Source organism: Protopterus annectens, chromosome 1.part0 (genome assembly GCF_019279795.1).
Source record: "Protopterus annectens isolate FY-2018-M chromosome 1.part0, PAN1.0, whole genome shotgun sequence".
In the NCBI taxonomy this organism is placed as follows: Eukaryota; Metazoa; Chordata; order Ceratodontiformes; family Protopteridae; genus Protopterus; species Protopterus annectens.
In genome coordinates this window covers 64897232-64917858 of record NC_056725.1, presented here as the reverse complement: position 1 = coordinate 64917858, position 20627 = coordinate 64897232, and the positions used below count along the sequence as shown (strand labels likewise).

Genomic DNA, 20627 nt, shown 5'->3' with positions numbered 1-20627 from the left:
CTTTTCTTGGTACAAGGAAAAGCCTGGAGTAAAATCCTTGGCCTTGTTCCATAGGTGGTACCTTTTCTATAGCTCTCATCCTTAGTAAGTTGTTGATTTGTTTTTCAGCCTCTGTTTTTTGGCTTGGTGGGAGGTTTGGCATGCCTCTCTTTTTTGGTAGAGTGTGGAAGTGAAACCTGTAGCCCTTGTCTATTGTTTGTAAAGTCCATTTGTCTCCTGTTATGCAATGCCAGTTATCGGAAAATAAGGCTAGCTTTCCGCCCAAGGGTGCTTCCAGTTGTTCCCTGGTAGGCGGAACCAGAGCCAAGTCATTGCGTCTGTCCTGTGGAAGTGGTTGTGGTTGCAACTGTGGCAGCACTTCTCTGGTTGGCAGGTTGCCACTGACGTCCCCTGTAGGCACCCCTAGATTGACCTCTGCCTCTTGGGCGTCTATTTCTGCCTCTCTGTGCTTCTGGAGGTGTCTGGAAAGGATCAATTCTTCGAAGGCCAATTTCTGCTAAACCTCGGAGGTTGGACCTGTAAGAAATCCTTGACTGTTTGGACAGATTTTGCTTTTTCTTCCACTTTCTTGAGAACCTCCTGTGCAGGGGAGCCAAACAAACTTTGTTTCTCCATAGGAGCATCTAGGAGTTTTGACTTAACATGGTCTGGTAAGGATTGTTCTTTTAACCAGGCATGCCTTCGAATCACTGCTCCAGTCATAGCTGATCTAAAGGAAGCCTCCAGTGCATCATAGCCACATTTTAAAAAATGATTACTGACCTGCTGAGAGTTATGTACCAAATCCTGAAGGGACTTGCGGTCTATAGGTTCAGGAGAGGACAGTTTTTTATTTAGCTGGTCTAACAAAAATTCCTGGTACTGAATCATGTGAAATTGACAGTTTAAGACCCTGGCCGAAAGAGTAGCAGATGTATAAACCTTTTTACCCCATCTCTCTAATGCTCTAGATTCCCTTTCAGAGGGAAGAGGGTTTTTGGCAGAGGCAGCTGCCACACCTTTAGGGCCCTGTGAAATGGTTTCTGGGTCTGCAACATGAGCCTTATACAAGTGGTAGTGTGTGTCCGGGACCCTGTAATATCTATCAGGCTTGGCAGGGGCCGGAAGAAGAGAATCAGGGGCAGTACTGGCATCATTATATGCATCATCAACAACTGATAGTACTGGAGGAATGGCTAAAGGCCTATGCTGTGGTAAGTGTAAAAAAGTCCTTAGCCTTTTCCTTGAATCTGAAAAATCCTGGCCCTGCCATTGGAAGTGTTCCCTCATGGAATGTAGGGTCTCCCCAAAAGAAAATTCTTCAGGAGGAGAAGCAGAAGGAATGGAGTCTTCTGCATCAGAATTCTCATAAGGAGAATATGGACCTTCCTGATGGTCTGAAATATCTGAGTCATCCGAGGAATAGTCTTTAGAGACAGGTTCAGGGGGTTCAGTTCTAAGTCTCTTATCTGGAGGAGGTTGAGAGGCCCTGTCTGGGTGAGGTTGGGATCCCCTGATCAAAGAAATGAGATCCTCAGCCAGGCTGAGTATCTGGGAACTAGAGGTAGGCCTGTGTGAGGGAGCTTTTGTAGGTAAGGCCTTAGAAGATTTAGCTGCTTTAGCCCTGGAAAATGCCTTGATAGACATAGAAGCAGGGGGTCTAGCAACCCACGTGCAGGGGTAGAAATGTCTAAAGGAATAGTGTCTGACAAATCCTGGGTGCCTGCTTCAGTAGCAGTAATTTCAGTAGCAGATTCAGCCATGCTCTGTGAGGCCTCGGTTATCGGAGGCATGCTTTCGGCCGAAGGAAGAACAGAGGACTCGGTTTCAGCTGAGACCGAGACACTCGCGGTTGGCCTAACCGTGGTTTCAACCAAAACCGCGGACCGCAAGTGTCGGTCCTTTTCCTTGCGCTTTTTAGCTAATTGTGTAGTCGGAGTCTCCAACGGCATTTTATAAGCAAAAGCGGGACCAAAAAACTCCTCCGCAAACTCCAACCGACGTCTAAGCGTCCGTCGGTTGAAGGAAGCACAGGCTAGACAAGCTGATACGTCGTGGTCTGGGTCTAAGCAAGGAAGGCAGTAAGAGTGGAAATCCTTATGAGGTATTTGTTTCCCACAAGTTAAACAATTATTTACTTTGTCTGACATCGGCTGAGGCAAGAAAGAGTCCCCAACGGGGTACTTAGCTTTTTAGAAGTCTTCAGTAGTAGAAATCTCTGGATCTGACCAACCGGCACTTGCGAACAGCTTCTGCTTCGGGCACCGCGCGGCAAGAAAGACTGAGGAAAATGGCGTCGGCTGATGCCTTTATACCCCAGCAGCTATGACGTCGGGTGAAGTGCGACATCAGCCGAGGCCAGACCCAGACTTTGGAATCCGGCCGACCGAAGGGCTGCCTGAGGCAGGACAACCCATATGTTAGGACTGCAGATGCATCCTTGAAGGACATCTGTCCGTTTAACAGGAGCTGGAGGTTAAGGAGTCAGGGGTCAGACTGGACTCTGAAAATACATCATCTACAATATCTAACACAGGTGGAATAGCTAGGGGCCTGTGTTGTAGTAGTAAAAGGAAGTCTCTGAGCCTTTTCTTAGATTCTGAATAATCTTGGCTCTCCCAGTGTAAATGCTCCCTCATGTTATGTAAAGTTTCCCCAAAAGAATAATCCTCAGGAGGAGAGGCTGAAGGGATTGATTCTTCAGCATCAGAATCCTCATAGGGAGGAAGAGAGTATTCCTGATCAGAAGTGGAATCAGATGAAATGGAAACCTGATCTGAAGATTCATATTCTGTCTCTTGCCTAGGCCTCTTATCAGGAGGGGGATGGGAACCCCTGATCAAAGTAATTAGGTCTTCGGCCATTTTGAGCATCTGTTTTTTAGGCATGCAGGCCTGTCCATGAGGCTGTTGTACTTGTTTCTTTGTCTTTAAAGGTGCTTTAGTCTTTGCCTTTGAAGCTGAAGTCGTTTTAACATATAATTGAGTAGGTCTGAAAACACCCTCAGAAGCCAATGTAGCTGAGCGTCTCCGGACCCATCCGAGGGAATAGTTTCTGAAGGTCCAATACCTTGAGCTTCCAGCGGCCTGGTCGACTCCACATGGGTGTCGGTAGTGGCCTGCGAGTCTAAAGTAGCAGTCATCAGGGGCTGCGAAGGCGCCTCACTGAGAACCGGCGACTGGCTTAGAAGAAGCCTTGTTGTTGGTTTTGGATCTCGGATACCTGTCCTTTTCCTTGCGTTTCATGTGAATTCCGGTAGTCGGATGGCTATCCGACGACATTGTATAGTTAAATCTTCTGCCAAAATAGTGAAATGCAAAATTGTACCGAAGCTTAATAGTGCGTTGGTTAAATCTAGCACAAAACCGACAACTAGCAACGTCGTGGTCAGGGCCTAGGCAAGGAATACAGTAAGAATGAAAGTCCTTATGAGGTATTTGCTTCCCACAAGAAATACAATTAACTTTTTCTGACATCGGTCTGGAGCAAGAAAAATGTTTCCCCAACGTGGTACTTAGCTTTTAGTGAAGACTTTGGATCTGAAATTCGAACACGAAAATCTGAGGAGTCGGCCGACCGGCACTTGCGAACTGCTTTTGCTTTGGGCACCGCGTGGTAAGAAAGACTGAAGAAAATGATATCGGCTGCATCTTTTATACCCCTGGTGCACTGACTTCAGGGAAGAGGTGACAGCAACCGACGCCGGACCTAGACTTTGGAATTCAGGCCGACTGAGGGTAGCCTGCCAGCAGGATAACTCAATTGTAATGACTGCAACAGTGAAACACGAAGAACACCTGTATGTTATGTACTGAGACAAAATGTAACCACAGCATGCCCTGCTGGTTTAGACCAGAAATGTATATAAATTAGAAGTTATGTACTTACCATAACGTTCCATCTGAGTAGGTGGATTCATTTGTCTGCAACCTGTGGGTCATGGATCCGATATCGGATCCGAACCGGCATGGTTAATCCAGCTATGGATCCGAGCTCTTAGCTCCTCCCCTCACCCATAATGCCCTGCTCTCCCTACATGACCTCAGATCGAGTTTGCCCTGAATCAAAATACCCTGGAAAGGGTAACACATAATATGCAGGAAACTGACAAGGCCAGGGGGATAGGAGGGCGGGATGGTTGCAGACAAATGAATCCACCTACTCAGATGGAACGTTATGGTAAGTACATAACTTCTAAATCGGAAGTAGGAGATTCATTTGTCTGCAACCTGTGGGACAGAGTCCCCAGCTACCTGAATCTTGGGCGGCCGTCATGGAAGGATATTCCGGAGCACCGCGGAGCCAAAGGATGCTCTATCTCTAGATGTGATATCCAGCTTGTAATGAGAAATAAAGGTATGAGATGAAGCCCAAGTGGCTGCTGAACAAATGTCATCCAGAGGAATCCTAGCCTTAAAGGCCGCTGAGGTAGAAACTGACCGGGTCGAATGGGCATGGACTCCCTCCGGTGCAGGTCTCCCAGAAGCTTGATAAGCTAAAAGAATACACTGCGAAATCCAGCGTGACAAGGAGACTTTGGAAATTGGCTTACCCAGATTAAATTTGGCAAAGGAAATGAACAACTGATCGGATTGCCTATGACCAGCTGTCCTGTTAAGATAAAAACGAAGCTGCCTGTGAACATCCAAGGAATGCAGCTTGTATTCACCCTTGTTCTGATATTTAGGAAAGAAAACAGGGAGGTTAATGGACTGATTAATGGTTGCTTCTGAAGCTACCTTAGGAAGAAAGGAGGGATTGGTCCTGAGGTATACACGGTCTGGATGGAAGACCAAGTAAGGAGGCTTCATGGTTAAGGCTTGAAGTTCCGAAACTCTTTTGGCCGAAGTAATGGCTACTAAAAAAGCAGTCTTGAGGGATAAAAATTTTAGATCTACAGTGGTCGCAGGCTCGAAGGGGGGAGCGGTCAAGGCCTGAAGAACCAAAGAAAGATCCCATGGAGGAACCGCTTGCTTGATAGGGAGTCTAAAGAAGACCGGGAGGCCAAGCATGCACCAGAGCGTCTCTCGGGGAATCCCCTGAAGGAGGGATTAGAGAAAAAAAACTGTCGCACTTGGTGTTTAAGGGAGACGCAAAGAGATTGCAACAAGGAGTTCCCCACCGTGCGAAGATACGTTTCGCTACTTGAGCATTGAGAGACCACTCGTACGGGGAGAGAATGGTGCGACTGAGCTTGTCCGCAAGGATGTTGGACTGACCCGGAATATGCGTTGCGATGAGAAAGCGGTTGGTGGAGATCGCCCATTCCCACACTCTCATGGCTTCTCGACATAAGGGATAAGACCTGGTTCCCCCCTGTTTGTTGATGTACCAGATCACCGACATGTTGTCTGACTGAATCGCAATTGTTCCCAGGGGAAGAAAGGCCTGAAGTGCTTGCAACGCCAAGAGCACTGCTCTCATCTCTAGAACATTGATATGTAGGGAGGTCTCTGAGTCGTTCCACGTGCCTTGGACCGTCTGGCCTGCAAAATGCCCCCCCACCCGAGGCGGGAGGCGTCCATGGTCACCGTGGCGAGAGGGGGAGAAGCACAAAAGGGGTGGCCTCCGTGGAGATCCTGTGAGTGGAGCCACCACAAGAGGGACTGCTTGCAAGCCTTGCTGATCGCAATGGGATGATGCAGAGGTAGAGCAAGGTAAGACCACTGAACTTGAAGTGTCCACTGAAGGACCCGCATGTTGAACCTGGCGAGTGGAAGAAGAGATATCGCTGCCGCCATGGACCCTAGAGCCCTCAGGACCAATTCCACCGGAACTGAGCTGGAGTGGAGGATGGCCCGCACCTGGAGTCGCAGATTCTGAACTCTGTCGGCTGTGAGGAAGGCTCTTAACTCCCTCGTGTCTAACCTGGCACCTATAAAATCTATCAACTGAGTAGGAGCCAGGTTGGATTTTGCTACGTTTACCGTGATGCCCAGGCGGGGAGCTAGATGAAGAAAGGAGTCTCGCGCCAATGATAGTAGATGCCTTGTTGGGCGGTAAGAAGCCAGTCGTCCAGGTGCGGGAAGACCTGCACCCCTGAAGCCTCAGGTGGGCCGCAACCACTGCTAATACTTTGGTGAACACCCTGGGGGCTGTGGTGAGACCAAAGGGAAGGACCCTGAACTGGTAGTGACTGGCTCCCAGTCGGAAGCGAAGAAACCTCCTGGAACGTCTGTCCATTAGTATGTGGTAGTACGCATCCTTGAGGTCTATAGAGCACATCCAGTGATTGTCTCCCAGAAGGGGGAGGATGGATTGCAAGGTGACCATCCGGAACTTCTCCTTGGGAACTGCCAGGTTTAACAGGGACAGGTCTAAAATTGGTCTTAGGTCCCCCGTCTTTTTTGGCACTAAAAAGAATCTGGAGTAGAACCCTGATCCGATCTGGTCTGGGGGGATGGGCTGGATGGCTCTTTTCCCCAGCAGATGGCCAATTTCTGCCGAAGCGGCCTCCCACTGACCGGGTGGAACGTCGGGGAGGGATTTTAATTTTGGAATATGATGAAAGGGGATCTTGTATCCTCTGGATATAATGTGGAGGACCCAGCGGTCTGATGTTATGGACTCCCATGCCGCTAGGTGCTCCGAAAAATGTCCTCCGACTGCCTCCAGAGTGGAGCAGTCGAGCAACCCTTCAGGGCTGCTGCGCGGGCCGTTCAGAGAAAGGTTCTCTGGACCCGAAGTTCCTGGGAGCCCCTCTGCCCCTGGGGCGGCGTCCTCCCTGTCCTCCTCTGTCACGGAAGGACTGGTTGTCCGGAGCGGGTTGGGATTGCTGCAACTTCCGGAACCACATCTTCTTCTGGCCCTTTTGGTTCCTAGAGTAGGACCTCTTCTGGGACACAGAGAAGCGGATTCCGACGGCAGACAGCGTCTTCCTGTCCTTTTTGCTCTGGGTCAAGGTGTCGCGAACAGTTTTGCCAAAAAGGGCAGAACCATCAAAGGGTGCGTTCGCGAAGGACGCCTAGAAGGGCTCTGTGAAATCGCAATGGCGTCTAGTGACTAGGCCTACTCCTGCAGCTCTAGCGGCTCCCTCAGTAGCATGGGACAGCAACCGCATAGAGGTATTCGTCACGGACCGAAGAGTGGCCATACGGGTGAAGTGCAAAACTTTGTCCTCCTCCGACATGGACTCTGGGGGGGATGCAGCGTATTCTTTAATAAGATCGCGCTGCATCCTGATAACATGTGCCAGGTAGTTGAGCGCCCTCACTGAGAAGGTCGCTGAACTAAACATTCGCTTCCCCAAGTGGTCCATCATCCGAGACTCCTTAATCGGGGGATGGACTGAGGGACTCTCCTGGGCGAGTTCCCTCTTGGTGGCTGCTGCCGTCAACATGGCATCTACCGGGGGCCCCTTACTCCAGTGGGCACGGTCTGCAGGGGGGCTAAGGATACGGTCTGGCCTTTTGGGGATTGGCTCCACGGTGTCCGGTTCCTTCCACGCCCTGGTGGTAATAAGGTCCAGCAGGTGGTCGGCAGGAGGGGACACCCAAGAGGTAGACGGGCCGGATGGTGGAAGCCTGACCCAGTGCAGATGGAGCGCGGGACGGAGCCGAAGCAAGTGCTGGGGGTCCGGAAGCCCGCAACAGAGCCCTCTCCACTACATCAAAAGCCGAGGGGGAGCCAGCCTCGACCAACGGATCCGAAAGTTGGCTCCCCCTCGGATCCGAAGAGTGGATTGGAGCCGGCCCCGAGACACTTGGATCCGAAGGACCAGTGCGCTCCGACACAGATGGCGCCGAAGGCACACTGAGTCCCCCGGATCCGAAGCTCGGAGCCAGGCTCCGAGAGGTCGGATCCGAAACACTCGAGGGCAGGGTCAGATCCAAAGTACCTAGTACTATCGGCGCCGACCCACCCCTGGCTCTGAAGCTGCCCGGCTCCGAATGCTCCGAACCCGGGTAGCGGGTCAGAGAAGGAGCTATAGGCTTGAAAAAATGGGGTCGAGCTCCCCCCGGGGGGGGGGGGGCAGGAGCACTCCCATCTGCATCTGGGCCTGGATGAACCTTCTCATCATCCGGTCCAGATCGGCGTCGGAAAGGCTATATGAAGATCTCGAAGAGGCTACTGAGGTAGGCCTTGAGTGCCTCCTCGATATCCTCGACGGAGATCGGGTCTCCTCCTCCTCAGGCCCCGGTGAAAAGCAGACCGGAGACCGGAGCCCGGAGCCGAGGGGGGGGGCCAGCAGCCAAGGAGGCCGGAGGAGAAGCCCGCTTAGCTGGCGGGGCCGAAACGGAGGTCTCGGCCCGCCGCTTGTGGTGCTTCTCTCTCCGATCCTTTTTTCTTGCCTCTCTCTCCTCCAACCCAGCAGCGGGAGGTTGAGTCCCAGGTGGAGGAGGGGGAGCAGGCGAGGAGGGAACCGTAGCCACAGTACCCACCACAGGAGCGGAAGCCGAAGCAGAGTCTGGGGGTAGAAGTCCCGCCAGGACCAGCTTCGACCTCCGCTCCTTCAATGCCCTGGGGTTGAACCCTGCACAAATGGAACATCCAGAAGTGAGGTGTTCAACCCCAAGGCATCGAACGCACCGAGTGTGGCCATCAGCAGGGGAAAGCTTATGGCCACACTCGGAGCACTTCGAAAATATTGCCTTAGGGGCTTCTGACATAACTAAGTCTTTTTTTTTTTTTTTTAACAAATAAAAGACAGAGAACTAGTACTAAACTAGTACACACACAAGGCCCCAAACAGCACACTCAAACAAAAACTCCGACCAGCGAGGGGAGGGTATAAAAATAAAGTTTTAAAAGTAAAATTTAAAACCGAAACTATCAAGAGATAAAGGGAAACCTAACACAATCACTCAAAACTAACTCCAAAAATCAAATTAAAGCTTTTTTTAGATATTAATAATCACTTAGCTGAAGAGCTCAGACGATCCAAGACCTGGTTACCAGCGCGGCAAACTAGATCTGAGGTCATGTAGGGAGAGCAGGGCATTATGGGTGAGGGGAGGAGCTAAGAGCTCGGATCCATAGCTGGATTAACCATGCCGGTTCGGATCCGATATCGGATCCATGACCCACAGGTTGCAGACAAATGAATCTCCTACTTCAGATCTATTGTTATTGTGTAAATGTATCTGTTTTAACAGTGGGAACTAGAACACAGGGGGTTAACTTACAAAACTTCAAGAAATAGTAGAAATTTAAATGTTTTATGACTGTGCTATAAAAGTTAGCATTCAGTTTTAGTCAACAGGAGACAGGATGTCTACACTAGGGGACTCTCTGTGTTTTGTAAATGTTTTATTGTTTTAGGTCTTCCAGCAGTTGCAAAGATCTGAGAGATGCACATTTTTCACAGGGAGATGTTAAAATGCTGATAGTTTCTGGCGATGAGGGTTTAGCTTGGGAACTAAAGTCACGTGAGAAAAAGTGATGTATGGTTCTCCCGGATTGTTGAAGGCTTCTCCATTTCCTCTTGATTTTTCCTGTGGGTTGGAATCTCCCTTCCGAATTGTTGTTCTTTGGTTCTGACCTTCTTGTCATCCTGTATGGCAAACATTCGTTGGAGTAAATACCATTTGATCATTGTTGGCTTGGGTCCCACCTCCTCCATCCAATGGACCAATACCCGCCTTAGTCTGTGACGATGTAGGTATAATGTTTCAATATTTATCTGGAACTATATGAATTCATATGAGGCTATGTGTTTTAGTTATTTAATGATGAACATGAAATAATGACAAAATTTAATTTAAATCTGAAATGTATGAATGATATTTATGAGATTTGTAGAATAGAAAATATGTGGGAGTTTAATATATGTGTTATATGTTTTTTGCATATGATTTTACACATTTATAGATTTAATATGTTCCCTCAGTAGTGGTAGATGTATAGATAGATCATATTAACATGTAAACTTATACAGTGATTTTCTCGGACAGTGATTTGTTTTGATAGTGATGTGTTTGATATTAATCTTTCTGCTATCAGCAGGTTGATTAAACATGGGTACAAGAATTTTTTATCATTTTAGGTTTACGTTGGATGTATTGACATGACAGGATTTATGATCAATGTTTATAGTAGTGGTAAATGGTTCCTTAATTTATTTAATGTTCAAATGAACATAACAGTTTGTAAAAAAAATAGTGCTAGGTGTTCGGTTGGTGGTTGGGTCAAGTGCTTCAGTAGTTTAAATGGTTTTAACTAAATGGTTTTAACTATTGTTATGTAAATAAAAGTTTTTTTCGTTTTAAGTGGTGACCGTTTCTGCCGTGCAGTAGCTTGGATGGTGTTTGGTGTTGTGTACTCTCCGGGTGGTTTTTGCGGATTGCCGACTTCGTATTCTTTTGTTTACCAGTTTGTTTCTTCTAGCCAGAAACACAGAAATCTTGTCGATCGCCTTGAAATCTTGATGTGACAGTAACCATCCTAGAGGTCTATCGAGCACATCCAATAATCCTTCCTCAGCATATATATATAATGGACAGAACTGTGACCATCTGGAACTCTGCATTACAAACTGATTAAGGTGGATGAGGTCCAGGATTGGCCTTAGATCTCCTGGCTTTTTCAGAACTAAAAAGAACCTAGAACAGACTGTGGAGTCTAACTGGTCTGGGGGACCTTTTGGATGACTCTGATGGGGTGGTACTCTGGGAATCATTTTTTTCTTTAAAGAAAGAGAAACACAGGGTATCCCACGCCTCTGATGATTATCCGTAGCAGCCAAGAATCTGATGCGACTGCCTGCCAGTCTTGAGGGTACAAGGATAAGTGTCCCCCCAACTTCCTCCTGAGCACTGAAAGGATTTGTTGGAAGAGATTGTGAAAACCTTGATTCTACAGACCGCCACTGCCTCTACTGTGATGTCCAATAAAACTGCCCCCCACACCCCACCTCAGGAGGACCTGTCTGCAGGAATGTTTTGGTTGAACCCTTAAGATTTTATGGACCATATTTTCTTACCACCTCTCTGATTCCTGGAGAAGGTTCTCTAAGGGGTGGAGAGGCTGATTCCAATGGTAGAAAGGGTCTTACTATCCTGCTAGCTCCTGGTGAGAGTTTCCTTAACTTTTGGCCAAAACAGTGTGGAGCCGTCAAAGGGAGAATTAAAGAAAGAAGGAAGTCTTGAAGACTTCGCGAAAGTCAAATAGTTGCATCCAGGCATGCCGGCCAATGGCTATGCTGGTGCCTGCTACTCTAACCGTACCATCAGCTACATTAGAAAGCAGATGCATGGATATGTTGGATACTGACTGTAAAATAGACAATTCCACACCACTGTTTTTTGGATATATGTCAGGTTACCTGAGAGTGACTTGTTGAATTCTTTTGTCATGTTCCTTTGGAAAAGTGTCATGATTCAGGTAGTTCTGTGCTCCAAGTTGTAAAAGTCACTGAAGCATAAATCCATTTACCAAATCTGTCCAGTCCTCTAGATTCTCTATTAGGTGGATGAATATATGTACTCTCCTTGAAGAGCTTTCTTCTAATGGCCACTGCCACAAACATGGCATCTCCAGGGGTCCCTGTTACTCCAGTGTGTTCTGTGTTTAGATGCACCTATATTTTGCCCGTCTTTTTGTGGGACTAGTCCCACTGTATCAGGAACCTTCTGAGCCTTCTGAGCTACCATGTGTATGAGTGCATCAGCAGTAGGTATCACCAAGGAGATGGAAGAGCCAGCTCCAAAACCCGCATGGAACACAAACTCTTCAGGGGAGGGCGTATCAGTGGACCAACCCCCTCGCTGTTTCATCAATTCCGAAATATCACCAAAGGTGACATCCTCCAAAGGGGATCTTAAGGACCTATCCCATCATCTAAGTCTGTGCCTTCAGTGACTAATTCTGAAGAGGAATCTAAATATCTCCTTTTAGACGTCTGTTTCCTAGGACCTTGCTTTGTCTGGGCTTCTAGAGGTGGGTCAGAATCAGACAGGGAACTCATGTGATGAGCTGCCCCAGGCTAAAGGAAGCTAACTGTCCCCATCGACGGGGAAGTATGCAGTCAGATGCAACATCCAAAAGATATTTGGATGGATCAAAGTGTATGAATAGCACCTCTTCTCTGGGCTAGATCAGAATGCTTTTGAACACTTTGAATAGTGAGGCAAAGATCGGGCCTGAAGAGACTCCCACCCCATCCTGACATGATGAAGTAAGAGCCTCCGTGACCTGACTCAGTCCAGATCTGAAGCCAACAATGGATCCAAGCTATCTAGTGTGGGGACATTGGGAAGAGAGATGTCTCCAAAAACTTCTGTACCGACTTTGCAATCACAGCCCAGCTCCAGTGCTTCACCTGGAGACTCTTTCCAATCAGAATGCATCAGAATTGAAAGACTAAGGAACATAGCAGGAGTAAAAGTTAAACTGACTGTCAGCTCAGACGTGGGTGCTATCAGGATGTCCTGATCCACAAACCACAGATCCAATGTGTGGACAGCAATAGGAGAAATTAGTAGAGGGAGTTGTTGGAGCCATTTGGAGTGTCCTGTGTAGAAGTAACCAGGAGAACCCCTAGCTGAATTTGTGTCCGAAGGAATCTCTGCATCATCCTCTTGACGTCTCCTTTGGTAAGGTTCTTCGATGGATCTGGATGATGAAGCCACTGATGGTGGTTTCAATGAATGTCTCTCTTGCAGAAAAGGAGACTGGAGCTGAGAACTCACCAGCTCCAGTGAAAACGAGGAGGAGACATAGGTAATCAGATCTATATGGGAAGTCAGATCCAATTGACAAAGTAATTTTGGTGCCAGACCCAAGGATTCTAATGGGACCAGAGACCATTTTCTTGATTTCCTCTAACCTCTTTCAGACTTGCCTTTCTCCTTCTCATTTTGTTTTGATTTATTCATGATTTTAGTAGAAGCTGGTAAAGAAACAGATGAAGTTGACTGTCCTGATGAGGTTTGAAAAAGGCCTTTTAGGGCTTACTTGTCCCTACAACCTTGAATGACTCTAAAGCTGAAGAAAGAGCAAGCTCACAATCAATGTCTAAGTGGACTGCCCTAAGACAATAAACACAGAGGGAGTGTGGGTCCTGCATGGGGAATCAACTGCAGGTCATACACTTCTGAAACCCTTGAACTTTGTCTGGTGTAATATGGCAATGGAACCCGCAGGGAAAAACACACTAATTGAAAAAAACACAAATAAACTAAAAGCAGTGGAAAATATAAACTACCCTAATTCTATAGGAAATAGCAAATTCTACACAGAGAAAGATACTGGTATATAATACTTTTTAAAACAAAGGCGGATAAAGGTAAAGCAACAAAGAAATATTAAGATAACTGCCCAAAAATAGGGACTAACAAGAAAAAGGTCTTATTTATGTGAAGAAAATCAGAGCCCTCAAAAACATGACCTTCTAGATCAGGCAGAAAACGAGATCTGAGGTATCTGGAGAAAAAGAGGGATTATGGGTAGGGAATGAGTCAGAGTCCTGAATCCACAGCTTCTACAGGCGCCAATGTCAGATCCAGTCTGATCCAGTTGGATCCGATGACCCAAATGTTGAATTAAACGAAAAAATACATCAGATTGACTAGTTACATAAATGACTGCTACAGTTCACTCAAAAGAAATAAGGACAACAACAACTGTTCTAACAAATGCATGCAAAGCTTCTTGCAGAACATTATAGCAAAGAATTCAGACACTGAACACTATTAACATACCTCCCAACTGTCCCTGATGTGGCAGAATATGTTTTGATTTTGCCTCATACTTTTGTCCTCTCACAAAAGTTTTGATTTTCTGGTACATCACTGAGGATTACAGTCAGTAACTGAAGACATTAGAATTTCATACTTTATTGTTCAGAAAACAGGTTGATGCAAAATGGTTTATTATATTATTGTTTTAAGTAAATTAAAGTAATATTTGGAAATTATGCCTGATTTTGGGCCTTTTGTCTTCCATTACTTTTGGCTTTGTCCCTGATATACTGAGCAAAGCACAGAGCTATGATAACTAGTAATAAACTGCTCATCAGCCCATTACTCCATCACACAGGTTGCCTGCATCTGCCACTACTCCATGCCTTTCCCTTAGTACTAGAATCCTTCCATTCATGATATATATCAGAATATTAAATCAGTTGAACATCAGTTTATTACCACTTCATAATCAGAAACTTGAAAATTACAGAGATCAAACGTTCAATACAAAGAAATAAAAATAAAAAACAATATATATATAATATCACACTGGTTCTAAGAAAAAAGAAAAATATATAAAATAAAAAATGGGAAAATAATGCATAGTGATTTATATTAATATATCTTATACAGCCTGAAAATTTCAGAGCAGTGCTCTATGCAGCCTTGAAGTATTGAAGATTTTGCTACAAAAACAAGTGTATTGTAAAAACATTTCCCCTTTCCTTGAGTTCTGTAGTTATGAAAAACTTAAAGAAATTGTACAAAAAAACATCAAAAGTTATCTGTTTTTTAACACCAATATTATTTCATATACAAGTACAGATCTAATTAATTGTTTTCTTAAAACTATTACTCTGGATTATACACTATACTCTAGCCACTACAAACAGAAGTAGAAACTACTATGCTCTAGCAGACTTCTCTCAAATGTTACTGGTTATAACTCATTTTAAGCACGTTCTCCACGGATTCGACGGGCGAGCTGGATGTCTTTGGGCATGATCGTGACTCTCTTGGCATGGATTGCACACAAGTTGGTGTCTTCAAACAGCCCCACCAGATAAGCTTCACTGGCCTCCTAAACATACAGAAGAAGAAAAACTATGTTGTTTATTCAGTACAATCTACAGTTTTTCACAGAACTACCATCTCAAGTAATGCCTGATTCAAAGAAAAAGGCTGCATGCTGACTTCCTGTTTAAACTGTGTCATGTTAAACTGCACTTAAGTGACCGTGTAGGCCTTCAAAACAATCTACATGGATTATTTGACACATTAGCCACACCTGTTCTTCTTCTTCTTTAGGCTTTTTCCCAGTTAGGGGTCGCCACAGCGGATCACCTGTCCGCTCATGATTGGCAGTGGAGCTTTACAGTGACGAGTTGCCAGCCCGGCGCCCAACCTTCCACAGAAGGCACACACATGCACACACTCACACCTAGGGCCAATTTAGAGTGTCCAATCCACCTACAGCATGTCTTTGGGATGTGGGCGGAAACCGGAGCACCCAGAGGAAACCCACGCGACCACAGGGAGGACATGCAGACTCAGCACAGAAGGCACCCCAGCATTAGCCACACCTGTTAATTTTCTCAAAATGCAACAGAAAGACTTATAAAACTTAAATACTCATTATAAAACTAAATTAAATACTAAATACTCTAAACTGGATAACTGCTAGAATTTTTTTTTAGCTTCTGCTCAGGCCTGATGGAAATATTGCACATTCGTAAATCAAACTGCACAAGGGTTACTCGTTTTAGGGATCTTAACCTAGCTTTTAACATGAACAGGTCATGCTGGAAAGACAGATACATCTCCCAAAGACTGCAATTTCTCTGGAACAAGCTTCCAGTTCACGTGAAACAGAGCCCCTCCCTGACCGTCTTCAAACACAACCTAGCTCAATGGATGGGTGACCACAAATTCACTAGTGGGTTGCGCCCATGTCTCTCCTAGAGAGAGGAAGTCAGTATTAACTACCATAGACACTTAGCTTAGCGAACTTCACTCACCTAACCACGGACAACTGGGGCAACTGGGATAAATATGGCTAGGCTTGTAAGGTCTCTAGGACTTCTATGAGCCTATGAATTTTTTTAATGCTTATCTGTGTTTGTCTTCTGCCAGTACACATAAAGTACAGTCGTGTACACTTACCATAAATGTAGATGTTCGAGTGTATTCACTGTTGCAGTCATCACTTTTGGATTATCTGCTAGCAGTAGCCCTCAGTCGGCCTGATTAACAAAGTCTTGGGTCCTGCGTCGGTTGCTGTTCCTTCTTCCATGGCGTCAGGTCGTCAGGGGTATAAAACATGCAGCCGACGCCATTACATCAGTTTTTCTTGCCCCACATGTCAGGTGCCCCCTTAATGGGAAGCAATTAAATCTATAAATATACAAGGTTATACCTCCAACAAAAAAACAAATACACCAAAAAGCTTTTGAAGATAGTAAAGGAAAGTAGAGGTATATCCAAAAAGGAAGAAGAAGGGGGCTGTAGGGAGGGTAACCAGGACTACAACAGTGAATACACTCGAACATCTACATTTATGGTAAGTGTACACAACTGTACTATGTTCTTCATGTTTCCCTGTTGCAGTCATCACTTTTGGGTAGATTCCAGCTGAAGGACAGAGCATCCACTTTGCAAGCTTGTTTGTGGGGAGCCCTTGAGCAGAATTTGTCCAACTGATAGTTTTTGGGGGGAGGCAAACGGTCTATATTTGGGTTCCCCCATTTGCTTGTCAACATGTTGAAAATCCTTGGTTCCAGTTTCCACTCGTGTGGGTCCATGAGGTTTCTACTTAGTTCGTCTGCCAGTGCATTTAGTTTTCCTGGCAGGAATAGAGCTTGTAAATGCACAATGCCATGGCCAGTCTCAGAGGGGGTAAGAATGTGTACCCCCTGCTTGTTTATGTACCACATAACAGTGGTGTTGTCCGTCTTTTTCATTAATTGTCCTGGATGAATGTGGTCCTTGAAGGCTGTCAGAACATTTCTTTTTGATTGATATGCAGGTGCATTTGACTTGGGTTCTATTTGCCCTGAATGCACTTCCCTGCCAGGTGGGCCCCCCATGCATAGTCTGATGCGTCTGTTGTTAAGGTTTGGATGGCAGTGGGTAGTCTGAATGGTAGTCCCCTGTTTTGGTGGCAGGCCTCTGCCCACCAAAGGAACTCTAGACGTAGGCAAGGTATGATAGGAATCATTGCCTCTAGATCCTGTGAATGTTGACACCATAGGCTTTTGAGATACCATTGCAGTTTCCTCATATGCAGCCTTGCATATGGAATTAGAAGAATGCAGGAGGCCATGAAACCCAAGGCTTGCAGTATTTGCCTTGCAGATAACTGGGTTTTTGTGGCCACTTGTCTGAAGTAGGTTGTCAAATGAATCCATTTCTATGGTGTGACGAAAGCCATCCGGGAAGTTGTATTCAAGCTTGCTCCCAGGAATATAATTTGTTGACAGGGTACCAGTTGTGATTTCTTTTCTTTTATGGTGTACCCCAGACAAGTCAGTACCCTTCGAACAAAGGCCAGATGATTCAAAAGTATGTCCTGGCTTTCTGCCTGAATTAGACAATCGTCCAGATATGGGTATATTTGAATATTTCTTTGCCTGCAGAATGCAATGACTGGAGCCAGGCACTTCGTGAATACCCTGGGCGCAGTAGATAAGCCAAAGGGCAGTGCAGAGAACTGATAGTGCATGTAGCCTGCTTTGAAGCGTAGGCATTTTCTGCAAGACTCCCTGATATGGATGCGCAGGTATGCTTCTTTTAAGTCTAGTGTTGCCAACCATGCATCTTTGCCTAGCACAGGAAGCAGCTGGTGAAGAGTCAGCATCTTGAATTTTGGAATCACCAGAAAGGTATTTAGAGTAGAAAGGTCCAGGACAGGATGCAAAAAAGTCTTGAATAGAACCCTTGTCTCTTTTCCTCTTCTGGTACCAACTGAATAGCCCCCATGCTTAAGAGAGAAAGTACTTGATTTTGGGCCTCTGCCCACTGATTTGGGGGTAGATCTGGCCACCCGCTTGGTGTTGGTAAGGTGTTAAAGTGAAATATGTATCCCTGGGACACTATATTTAAAACCCATTTGTCCTGGGTAATGAGTTCCCAGTTTTTGGCCTGCAGGCCAATCTTTCCGCCTAAAAGAGCATTCAGTTGGGAAGTGCTTGGAAGTTTTAGAAGCAAGTCATTGCGACTGTCTTCCATGGGAGGAGTCTTACTACTCTTTGATTTGGGTGCGGAAACCCCCACTGCTTAGTCTTGTGTGTCCCCTGGGACTGAAACCTGGGGTTTCTGCTATATCTGGGTTTGGCTTGAGAAGACATTGAAGAGGCTGGAAAGGACCAATTCTTAGTGGGCTAGTGCCTACTAAATCTTGCAGGCTGAACTTGTAAGAAACCTTTAACAGTTTGCATAGATTTAGCTTTACCTTCCATCATTACATCCGAGTGACGCCTCCAGGTGCATCTGCAGTTAACTCCTACTGCTCCTCTAGGCGTCAAATATTACTTATGCATATTTGCATTAATAATTCCAAAACCATGCTACATACAAGGTTTAAAAATATTTTATCTTGAAGCATACATGATGGCAAACACAAATGTATTGATATTTGACCACTGTCAATGAGCATTTGTTAGAATTGTAAGGTGATAATTTAATTTTTAAAGGCTCAGGCCACATCCACTAGGAGTTAAAGGTACATACTCAAAATAGTTGCACTGGAGTGAATGAACTTCCTCAGCCTTGTTGCCAAACAGGCGGTCCTGATTTAAGGGAGCATTCAACAATTTAGCTTTAACATGATCAGGTAAAGATTGCTTCTTAAGCCAAGCATGCCTTCTGAGCACAGAGCCAGTAACAGCAGCCCTGCAAGAGGCCTCTAAAGAATCAGATCCACATTGCAAGGTATGTTTTCCAACCTGTTCAGCAGAATGCATTAAATCCTGTAATTCTTTATTTTCCACACAGTCAGGAATCAACATCATTTTCTGTTTAAGCAATCCAATAACATGTTGTTGATACTTTAACAAATGAAACTGGCAGTTTAAAGCCCTAATGGCCAAGGTTGCAGAAGTGTAAACCTTCATACCCCATCTATCCAACGCCCTGGAGTCTCTATCAGAAGGGGTAGGATTTTTAGTAGTAGAAAAAACTAAAACGCAGGAAGAAAGGTACCACAACCGACGTGGAACAGCTGTAATAAAAGGAAATGCTGCCGCTATCCAAAAAATTCCAGGCCCATAAACGCTCCAAACAAATTTATTGGATAAAACCACAAACAAATGAAAACGTCGACCTAGGTTTCGTCCGTTGTACGAACTTCATCAGAACATCACATAATACATCTGAATCTCTTAAATATAATGCACAATCATACTTAATGAGCCTATTAACCAATGAAATACGTATAAAACACTACCAAATTAAAAGCAGCAATACAAAGATGTTAAACCTGTGTGTAACTTCCGAAAGTAGTAGACCCCTCCTATAATAAAAGTACGTAAAATAAAGCACTAAGTGTACACAAAAAATGGAAATAAATGTAAACCAATGTCATATAGTTGATTTTAAAAAACCTATAATTCAATTTGAACAATAATGTAAACTATATATTACAATGTTTGTGTGTGTTAAAAGTAATAACTTGATATATAATATAATATATAATTTTGTTTGTAAATTGATTTGCTTACTAATGAAAGTTATAACAAATTTATAAATTTATAAATTTGAAATTATTAAAAACCAATTAACTGTTGTCGTGTGTATCAAGCAATGCTTAAATAAATAATAAATAATAATCAATTGTGCTATGAGCTATATTATGAATTACTTGTGGGAAAGGAGAACAACAAGTATACATCGTAATTATGTACATGTTAAATAAATAAATACAATAAATTAAAATATAAAATATGTATATATATATATATATATATATATATATATATATATATATAAATAAATAATTCATTCATAACTGTACAAAAAAATATATGTAAAAAAAAAATATATATATATATATATATATAAAAAAATATATGTTTACACGCAACTACGTATAAATATATACACCGTAGTGTGTATATGAAATCCAAAATAAATATATAATTCGCACATGTATTGACCCTATTATAAATACATATATTGTGTATAAAAGACAAACAGTAAACCACATATGGAAAAGTGTAACAAAATCCCTAATATATTAGTATAGGCCAATAGGCAACATATAAACAGCTGAATCCTAAAATTAAAACACATATAATGAACCACATAATGCTGTACATGAAAAACAAGCAATATAATAAAATTCCAAAACTGTGCTAATGGCCCTTAATGTTATTCAGCCATAAAATTGGCTTGATACTAATATATTCATTCAGTCCAGGATGTTGATTTGCATTAAGTAATATCTGCATCCTCAATTCTGACAAATCTAAATTATACTTAGTTAGCTTGCCTTGTAAATCCAACTTCTGGTGTGTGACACCAAAAAATCTAAAAGAATGGCTTTCAAATTGATTTATGTGCCTAGCCAGGGCATTCGTTAATTTATTATTTTTAATATCCAGTAGATGTTCTTTAACCCTATCCCTTAGATGTCTACTAGTTTTGCCAACATAAAACCCTTCACATTGTTGACAAACAGCGATATAAACAACATTTTTTGTATAACAATTTATATGCTGGCTAATTCTGATATTGTGCTTGTTAACTGTCACAACTGTATCAGTGTTTATCAAATGCTTACACGTCGAACACCTACCGCATTTGAAATTACCCATGGGTTTTTGTGAACTATTGTGGGTATTAACATTCAAACTTTCAAATAAATCCTTAAACGAAGTGTCCTTCCTAAAAACATGTTTAACACTCCCTACGAACATTTCCCCAAGCGATTTATCTGTACTTATAAATTTCCAATTCTTATTAATAATATTTTTAATACATGAAGAAATACCATTAAATGTAGTAACATACAAAGGGATGTTATTGCAA

General features: G+C 44.2%; 1 protein-coding gene across 1 annotated transcript in view; it reads right to left on the bottom strand.

Annotated features, from left to right (window-relative positions):
• Window positions 1-14037: 14037 nt before the first annotated feature.
• LOC122811800 (histone H3.3A) overlaps window positions 14038-20627 on the bottom strand; it is a 369158-nt gene continuing 362568 nt past the window's right edge. The window contains exon 4 of the mRNA XM_044083915.1: window positions 14038-14682. Coding sequence (XP_043939850.1) covers window positions 14554-14682 — 129 coding nt within the window. The 3' untranslated portion in view covers window positions 14038-14553. The remainder of the gene's footprint in view (window positions 14683-20627) is intronic.